The sequence below is a fragment of the Labrus mixtus genome, chromosome 18 (genome assembly GCF_963584025.1).
Source record: "Labrus mixtus chromosome 18, fLabMix1.1, whole genome shotgun sequence".
NCBI lineage: Eukaryota > Metazoa > Chordata > Actinopteri > Labriformes > Labridae > Labrus > Labrus mixtus.
In genome coordinates, this window is record NC_083629.1 from 20,525,182 (window position 1) to 20,535,284 (window position 10,103).

The 10,103-nt window shown below is 43.3% G+C and overlaps 1 protein-coding gene across 1 annotated transcript; it reads left to right on the forward strand.

Annotated features, from left to right (window-relative positions):
- The first annotated feature begins 1,032 nt into the window (after window positions 1-1,032).
- bmp4 (bone morphogenetic protein 4) lies at window positions 1,033-9,855 on the forward strand. Its single transcript, XM_061062821.1, has 4 exons — window positions 1,033-1,326; window positions 5,285-5,407; window positions 6,081-6,445; window positions 8,658-9,855. The coding sequence occupies exons 3-4, from the start codon at window positions 6,088-6,090 to the stop codon at window positions 9,509-9,511; spliced, it is 1,212 nt and encodes a 403-aa protein (XP_060918804.1). The 5' UTR covers window positions 1,033-1,326; window positions 5,285-5,407; window positions 6,081-6,087; the 3' UTR covers window positions 9,512-9,855.
- The last annotated feature ends 248 nt before the right edge of the window (window positions 9,856-10,103 follow it).

Below are 10,103 nucleotides of genomic sequence, written 5' to 3' on the forward strand. Positions count from 1 at the left end.
ATTAACTTAATTGTTTTAAATAGCAGTTTAGAGCGTAGCTTAATAATTGTCCTGAATGCTCTAGGTCAACAAAGGCAATGAAACGTCATTCCTTTGGATTCTCTAAACTTTTTGTTTACACTCTAATGAGCACAAAAACATTTGTAACCATTTAATCTAGCTCTGTTTAACTTGTAACAACTCAAAAATATTTTAGTTGGGGTGTAAGAGGAAGAATGTAACATAACGGTCGGCCATCAATTGGGTTCAGGGTTAGCTAAAGATTACAACAACCACAGGAGCCTTGTTCAGAGAATAGCTGTTGAGTTGTTAAGGACAGTGATTACTTCATTTTGCCTCCTTCTCTCCATTAGTGATGACTGTTAAGGGCCCCATTAACGCCCATGATTGACTCTAAAGATATATGAATAAATGAATGGATTTCCCCCCCATGCTTGAGGAAAAAATAAAAACAAGATATAAATGTAGAAAAAAAACAAGTTCCCCCCACAAGTTTAGACTCAGGGGGTCATGTGCAAAAATTAAGATATTTAGATATTTGTGGAAAAAAGCATCAGGTTTTTATATCAGATTTTTTTTTATTATACTGATATGATGTCCGTTTTACTAGGTACATATAAAAGTCATTCTAATTTCTATTACAAGCTGAATGTAAATGACTGAAGTTCTCTTCAGACAGCTGTCTGCGTCTGCAGGTATGTGGGTCTTTTTATTTAGAGTACCACGACGTTATCCTTGCAACAAGTCATTTAATGTCTGGAGCCCTTGCATTTAAATGCAGATTCGCAGCATTTAGCCATTGGGCCCCGTCGGCTGTTATTCAAAGTCAAATTACAAAGTTTCAAATCATGAGAAAGAAAATAGTGCGCGCAATGAGCTCTCTTTATTTAAAGTGGAGGAGGAGGAGGGAAGGGGGGTTATCCAAGGTGTTTGAGACAGATGAGGGAGGTGGGGGTAGGAGAGGAGGGAGGGAAGGAGTAGGAGGAGGCAGGGAGGGTAAATTGGGCGGACACATAAAAACTGCAAGGGGCCATAGATGCTGGATCATTTGGAAAGTCTGTTCGTCCTGCGCACCAGTCGCCCTAACAAGCTGAACTAGAGACGGATAGGAACCTCGCTGCAGACCCGGAGCACCGGCCTTCACTCCGACCTCGTCTCCCCTGGTCCGATGAGATCAGAGGTGTCGCTAAAGGATTAATGAGGCAGTAAGGCACCCAGCTTCTCCTTCAAGGCTCATTTCGGCGTTTTTCGGCTTTACGCCCGGACTGCCTTACACCTTCCCTGTCTTATTCACTTCATTTGAGGATACCTGTACCTCTACTGATGGTAAGCGCTTATCTGCTCACACATTGACACACAATAGAGATCCAGCAGCGCAGCTTTGACAAACTCAACCTGTTGAATAACACAGGAGGAACCACGGTGACAGTTGTTGACTTAAAAGTTTTGTTCTGTGGTGTCTTTGCGCGTTCAGAGATCGTCAATGGGTGTTTTGACAGCATGAAAGCCATAAATGTGGATAATACATTTCTTTTAAAATCAAACAGCCTACCAGATTGATACAGCAAGGGAAACCAAGCGTCAAAAGAGCATGTGTGGATGAATAAAAGCGAAGTGGTCGTGTTGGAGCTCGTAACAGCCTTTTGTGCCGGATATATGAGCACTGACAAACCTGCAATGTGAGGTCATATCCAAACACAGTGTCCGATTTCTATGCCACTCTCTTTCTTCAGCAAAATTGAATATTTATACATTTTGATTTGTAACTTTCTGCTGAACTTTGGCACGGCTTTTCACCCGATTCAACACCTGTATCTCCTTCGTGTCACCTCAGTGTGCGTAATGTTGAAAGATGGAGATGACAGTGCTCAGAATTCGTGCCAGGATAGGAAAAAAAAAATGGTTTTAATTTTTCTAAAAACTGTTTTAATTAAATTTCAGCTTGGAACTCACGTTTTTCAGTTACATTTTTGCGCATTATTATTTGTGAAATGTTGTCATGTCTGACCACTTGTGACACGATGTGTAAACGCATTTGGTGCAAACAAATTACAGATGGGATGCCAGTTACTCAATTGGGAATTAAAAAGCTCAGATGTTTCTTTTCTGATTTTTCACACGCATTTCGCTTATTTGGTAACGAATAGTTATAATAGAGTATCACTGTGTCAGGCTAAACAGCAACATAAACGCTGCAGCAGAGACACTTTTTGCGGCCTGCAGGCGCATGGCGTCTTTGGCACAATCCTTTACTTTTCAACTCAAGTTTCGCTGCCATCATGCGGAGGAAAGATTTGCCTAAACTTTTAGTGCAGAAACAATAAATAATCAAATTAAATTATATTCTTTTGGATCTCGTGCGTCTGATAGTTTCAAAGTTTGCGATTTTCTTTTGGTAAATATTGGAGGTGCTAACACTTTTTTTTAACTCTACTGAATGGCTCTTCTTTTACATTTTATGTTTGTATTAGGCTATATTATGCTCTTGAACTGGTTTGCTAACCAGCTCAGAGCATTACACTTTGACAAGTGTAAAACCCCTTTAAACTGACTTCTGGAAGAGATCAAAACATTTTTCAAAAATGTTTGAAAGGTTAACAACTCCTCTTCTTGTCTCTCAGAAAGTACAACAGCTAACAAAAGCATTAACCTGGTTACAGTGATCTCACTGACTGTGAATGTTCTCACTGTTCTTCAGCTGCTCACTGGGAGCAAATCAAACCTCAAACCTGCACTGCTCGACAACAACACAACAGCCGGTCTCTGTTTTGTTTCTGTCAATACAAATGAGGATATTGCGATTTGTTGGGCACAATGGCAGTGAAGCTCCATGCTATTATTTAAAATCCCGCTAAGCTTCTTTTAATTAATTTGTATTAGGGAGTAAACAAAGAATTTAATTTTAATCCATCTTTATGTACTTTCTTATTGTAGCAATTAGAATAATAAATACAAACTGAAAATTATAAAAAGCTTTCCCCAGCTAACCAAAGGAGGACTTACCCTTCAGTACTTCAATTCCCATGAGTATTAAAGGCTTGTTAAACTGAGAACTTAAATCTAAAGATGATAAAATCAGGCCAGAAATTTGGCTGTTCCTGTGGTAATCTGTTGCCCTCCTCCCACCCGCCGTCCCTCCCTCTCTCCTTTCAGTTTTTCCTCCCACCATCACTGTCAAATTCCTCAGGAAACACATCTGAAGAGCCATGTGCATAGTCTGATCACATTATCTCTGGTCAGAGAGAGAGGCCAAGGGGGATCCAGCAAAGCCAAGGGCAGTTGACTGCTTCGGCCTAATTGCAGCCTGGTCTGCATTTGTTGTTGCAGAAGCCTGTCGGTCAGTTTAAATGTGATCCGAGTGTACGGCCTCTTCAGATGTTTTGATATACGAGCAGCTTAAAATGAGTACAAAGTGTCGGTAAATGTGAAGGAAATCATTTGAAAAATGAATGGAGTTTGGTCTAGCTCAAAATATTTTCTTTTCTTTTTTTTTTTTTATTGACACTGGCCAGAAAAATGAACGCAGTGACTTTTCCCAGAGTTGAAAGTTCCTCCCCGTCTGCCTTACATCTTCTTTCATCATCATCGCACCACTCTGAGTGTCTGAATGTCTTAGCCTGCAGCTTTGTCAGTGGCTGGTTACAGTTACAAGATGTTCTGTATGGTCAGTGTTTTTGAGTGCTATGAATCCCTGTAATCATGGGAGAGGCCCTCGCTGTACAATGAACGTTTGTTGTAAGAGATGTGCACTCACACACACACACACACAAATACACACACACACGTTATCCCCCCACCCCATGGGTAATAGAGCTGATCATGTTCTGAACCCTCCTCTCCCCTCTCTCTGTGCCACAGTTCTCACGAACATGCGAGCGGTGGCACACACTTATGCACACGTACATGCACACAATTGATCTCATGCACACACACACACACACACTCATTGCACATCACCCTCTTTTCAAACACACACATTGGATCCAGTGTCATGACCGAGAAAGGAGGGTCAGTCGTAGGTCAAAGTCTAATGCTGTTAGCAAAAAGGTCCTTGATTGCATGTACGGTGAGCCATGCAGGGGCCGAGATAATCACACAGATACTATCCCAGACATGCTTGAACACACACACACACACACACACACACACACACACACACACACACACACGCACACACTGAAAATGTTCCTACTTAAATGCATCTTCACTGTGTAGTAATGTTTGGGTGTTCTCCAGTGGAACAGGCTCCAATCCAAACGATGACCGAAGACCTATTTAGTGCCATTGTTGTGGTAAAAAAAACAAAAAACGGTAACTTTATTAGCATGATTCAACAACATTTAGTACTTTTAAATGACGTGTAACAGAAGTGAATCATTAGAGCCACATTGCTGTAATTGTTAAAACCACCCAAGGACAGAACAGAAAAGAGTATGTTACAGCGAAGACAGAATCTTCAATATAATCAGGGAGAAGATGCTCCAAAAACTTTCAGTTTTAATCAAATTATTCTTCTGGTACATAATCCAAGAGAATATTCTTCCAAGCTCTGATTAAAAACAAGAGTAGTAGCCAAAGATTCTCTTTTTTTTTTTAACAAACACGAGCGCCGAGCGTTTGCCTCTCCAACTGATGACAGTGATGTCAAAGAGCAGAAGGCCTGTCATCAGCGTCACTACAACCTGTGTGATCCCTCAAGTGGGGGAGTGTTAACCAAGAGATGAGGCCCTTTTTCAGATGGATGTGTTTAGTTTCTTGTGTAAGGGGGGGGGGGGGGGGGGGGGGGGATAAGGGTGGACGAGTTCACTCTGGAGACGGGTTCTGTAAGCAAGCAGCCCTCTTGTTTTGGATATGGATTTTACCAGTCCCGATCAAAGCGGTGTTATCAGCTCTTTGGTCTGAACATGAGAGGAGTGTTTCTGATTTTTTTGTTGGGTTTTTTTTTTCTCTCTGGGAAGGGCTGGGAGCATTGAAAAGAATCTGCTTTTTAAATCATGTACTTGGAGTAGATGTAGGTGCAATGAATGAGGTGTGTTTTCTGTCTTTTGTGGTGTAAGGCATCATAGTCCTGCCGTCTGTGTTGTGGCACATACCTCCTTACATTCCAGTTACAAGTAAATAGCTAGCTTAGCCTAAGAGCCAAAATGATAAGCCTTAAAGAGACACTCCGTCTCTCTTTAACCAGCACACACACACACACACACACACACATTACCACTCTTAAGGTAACATGTAACAGTCTCAGTCTATAATCCCCACCCGTGTTTTTTTCTCTGTCTTTCAGGAACAGGGTCACTCCAACGTTCTCCTGCAGCCGCCCAACACCACCTAACATTTCCTGGAAGAACGTGTCCATAGCTCGCTCCCAACAAACATGGACTGTTTTCCCATGCTTTATTTTCTGTCGGTAAGTAAGTGGACCATGCCATTTCAATTTGTGGCTTGTGACGTATTGCAACATCTCCCACTATTTATTTTTTTCCCCCATTGAGTCACTGATTTATGTGGCATCCTACAGACTCAAACTGAAAGTCACAAGTGGGTGTTGGGTAAGGCACTGGCACGACGAAGAGATTTTCAGTTAGATGTTTGGCAGATAGTCTTTGGTTAGAGGAGACTGTTCAGGGACCGTGGCTCCTTATCAAGTTAAGAATTTGCTCTGACCCCGGGGCCGCCTCTTTCATTTGTCTAATCATAGCGGAGGAGGGAGGAGATGAGGAGGGAGGGGGGATAGTGAGGAGAAATGGCCCTCGAATTCCATTCAAGAAAGTTTGGTTCTTGAAGCAGCTGTTTACACTTGGAGAATGTCCCCAAAGATAAACTGCAAGTGGTCTATCTGATTAAGGACTGCCTCAATGTAAACAAGGCAGTCTGGAGTATTCAAAGTCTTCCTTCAGTAAGGGAGATGAATGAGAAGATGATGTATAGGCTGGATCACTCTAGGGAATCCATGGACAAATCTTTTATGTCAGTTAAAAAAGAAGCTTTTCTGTAGCCTTGTCGTCTTTCTTCTTTCAGTAATTCCTCCCCTTTACTCTTTTCTAATCTTTTATCTCCTTGCCATCTGCTGCTCCCCTCAGAGACATCATGATTCCTGGTAATCGAATGCTGATGGTCATTTTAATATGCCAAGTCCTGCTGGGAGAGAGCAACCATGCTAGTCTGATACCTGAAGAAGGGAAAAAGAAAGTACCAGGCCTGCAGGGTCGTTCGGCCGCTCAGAGCCATGAACTACTGCGGGACTTCGAGGCCACGCTGCTGCACATGTTCGGCCTCAAGAGGCGGCCGCGGCCCAGCCGCTCGGCCACTGTGCCGCGCTACCTGCTGGACCTCTACCGACTACAGTCGGGGGAGGCTGAAGACGTCGGAGCGCACGACATCGCTTTTGAGTACCCGGAGAGGTCAGCCAGCAGGGCGAACACTGTGAGGGGCTTCCATCATGAAGGTAAGAGAACAACGGAGGATGGATCTAAAAAAAAAAACAACAAACAAAACGCAGGAAAAAGTCTAGCCATCAGCAGGAGCAGGACACCCAAATGTTACACAACTCTGCACCCATTAGTCATAGCTGCAATACATGCCAATATTTTTGGTAGTAATGTATTTCATTAGAATGGGCGAGGACTGCTAAGCATTCAGGGTGTAAAACAACATTTCCTACAACCCTTGAAACATGATTGTAAGGCAGCTCCACCCATCTCACCATAACCAAGGAATCTAAGGATGTGGTCACCAAACACTGTCTGCAGAGGGGCATTAAAAATTCTGCTAGACAAGCTCTCCAGAGCCTCATTTGACAGAACTCTGCATGTTTGGTTAGCAGCCGAAGGAAAAGCAAACCTCCTTCTCACCCCACCCAGCAGAGAATGGCTCAAAAAAGCCCGGCCTTGGCCTGGAATCGTATAGTGTGTGCTCCTCTGTCTCATGTCTTCGGTTTTATATGGAGGGCTCTTTTAGATGGACCATCCTCAACGTGCAATTATCTTTAATGCTACTCTGCAGGCTTCTAAATAAAGCTCCTGCTGCCAACAATATGGGTGCTGAGAGCAGACACTGCAGCTCTCTGAAGAGACGGAAAAAAACAGTCTCAGGAGCTAGTGCGATAAAAGGACTGGAATGCCGTTTAATGCGCTTCAAGTCTGCTTCGTTTTAGCTGCAAAAGAAGTTTAACTAACTGGACTGAGTTGTTTCATGTGGGGTGAAAATGGAAAGCTTGGCTGAAACTCTTCCGATAAGTGCATGAAAACAATATTTGGCAGAGAGGTGTTGCACCAGATTTAGCAAGGGTAGAAGCAATCTTGCCAGAGAACATGGGAAACAGGGGAGCTTTGGGGCTACAGAACATGTCCGCCCTTAGGGGGAGGAGTGAGGAAGGAGGGATGAGTCAGCCTTAATGGGGATTGTCAAACACACTGCTAGCAGTAGCACACAGAAACATGCATTCAAACAGCAAAAGCACCAAGGCTAGTTAGCTAGGCTTAGCAAAAGCACTGCATGTGATGCAATGTGTGTGCACAAATGTGTGTTTGAGCACGGATTTCTGCTGCTCTCTGCAGGCGTTTACCCTCCTTCTCCTTCGCTAAACTATGTTAATAATACGTTCTGAGGCCTTTTGAGTGGGAGTTCTTTGCTTTCATGGAAGCACTATTGTGCAATAGTGTGATTCAGCTGTCTGATCTGGCCAAAACAAAGAGAGATTTTTCACTCTGTAGCAGATGGACGCATAAGTGAAGAGACATGTTAACTGTGCAGCCATTCATTTTTTAATTCAATAAAGAAAGATGGCTTTTTGTGTTTGCCGTTTATGATTGGTGACATCGCCCTACTTTCTTTGATTGTGAATTAAACTGCAAAGTCGATATCATAGTGTGCATGCTTGCACTTTTGAATCTTGTACAAGCCTTGTTAAAGGATTTGAACTCATTTCATCCCCCTCCTTTCCCCATGGGCTTCAGATAAATAAGATTCTTCTGTATCGTCTGACTCCTTAATGATTATTCATGATGAAAATGATAAACGTCTTAAGTGAACAAACTGCAGAGCCAATCAAAAACACAGCAGGTTTTGATAATGAGAGCCACCTGGGCAAGATTAGGGCCTGGGTGTGAAATAACAGGGGTGGATTGAGCAGGAAAATAGTAGACACAACATTCCTTTCCCCAACAATGGTGATCTTGCCAGAAAATCTGCAGACTGAGCGTGGAACAGGGAGCCTCCACTGTGTTTATACTGTAGCTGTGGTACGATAATCACCACCCTCCTTGTAATGCGTGTTTCAGCAAAGTGCTCAGGGAAAGGCATTGAGAGAAGAGCTGGGTAATCCTTAAAAAGAGATAAGGAAGCATGGACCTTATATACATTTACGTTCACTTAATACCTAAGAAGCCTTAAAAAGTGTGCATTGGCATAATTTGGTTTCAGTGTGACATTAGTGCTGAGCTGTTGCTATGAACATTTTTGAGGGTAAAGAACACATTCAGATGGATGGACCAGAGATTATATTAAATTACTGAATGTTTTTGTGTTTAAAATCTACATCTAATGTAAAGTTGTTAGTCTACTTTCTACACATTGCACCAGCTGACATCACAAGTTTTAATAGGATGGAATTTTGCAGCTAATCAACGATCCCATTTTTTCTTCTTTACCATTTTCAGAGCACATGGAGAGGGTGCACGAGCTGGACGACAGAGAAGCCACGCCCTTCCGCTTCCTGTTTAACCTCACCAGCATTCCAGAGGACGAGCTGCTGTCTTCGGCTGAGCTGAGACTCTACCGTCATCAGATCGACGAGGCCATCGCCAACAGCCTGACGGACGACCAGGGGCTCCACAGGATAAACGTGTACGAGGTGCTGAAGCCCCCTCGGCCCGGGCAGCTCATCACGCAGCTCTTGGATACGCGGCTTGTGCGTCATAACGCGTCGCGCTGGGAGAGCTTCGACGTGAGCCCTGCCGTGCTGCGCTGGACTCGCGAAGGCCACCCGAACTACGGGCTGGCGGTGGAGGTTCTGCACCTCAACAAGACTCTGCAGCACCAGGGCCAACATGTCCGCATAAGCCGCTCGCTCCACCAGGAGCCCGGTGAGGACTGGGAGCAGCTACGCCCCCTGCTGGTTACCTTCGGCCACGACGGGAAGGGTCATCCGCTGACCCGCCGGACCAAGCGCAGCCCAAAGCAGCGGGGTCGCAAACGCAACCGCAGCTGCCGGCGCCACGCACTGTACGTGGACTTCAGCGATGTAGGCTGGAATGACTGGATAGTGGCGCCCCCTGGCTACCAGGCCTATTACTGTCACGGGGAATGTCCCTTTCCCCTGGCAGATCATCTGAACTCAACAAACCACGCTATTGTTCAGACATTGGTGAACTCTGTGAACAACAACATTCCCAAGGCGTGCTGTGTGCCCACAGAGCTCAGCGCCATCTCCATGCTCTACCTGGATGAACACGACAAGGTGGTCCTAAAAAACTACCAGGAAATGGTGGTGGAGGGCTGCGGCTGCCGCTAACACACAGACTAGTGAGAACTCGGACTTGGACTAGCGACCAGAAAAAAAAAAAAAAGAAGCTAAATGGACGCTAAACAAACCAGAAGTCTTTACTCCCAAAAAATGTTCACTTGGACCCTTATTTATAACTTTTAAGTTGAGGTGTATGTTTGTCTCACTTTTTTTTGTTTCTTTGACAATATGATCATATATTTTGACAAAATATATATATTTATATCTACATATAAAAAATAAATTGAGTCCTTATTTTAAACATAAAAAAAGCTGTACAACTTTTCATAATGTACATTAGATTGTAAAAGGTTTTTTATTGAGAAAATAGTAAAAACAATCTAAAAAGTAAAGTTTATTTACTGGTAATATTTATTGCTTTCATTTTTTTATTGACGTCTTTTTATGAAAAAAATAAAACCATGATTTTTTTTACCACAAGCACATTCACGCAAAAGGAAATGAAGAGAGCTGTGTGTATCGGTCACAATATTATTTCTTCTAGGGTCGGGAAAATAATCCGAAATTTATATCATACAATTGATTTTGGTTATTTTAAGAAGCCCCTTTAACCATCCAGTAAAATATATGTAATTTCATT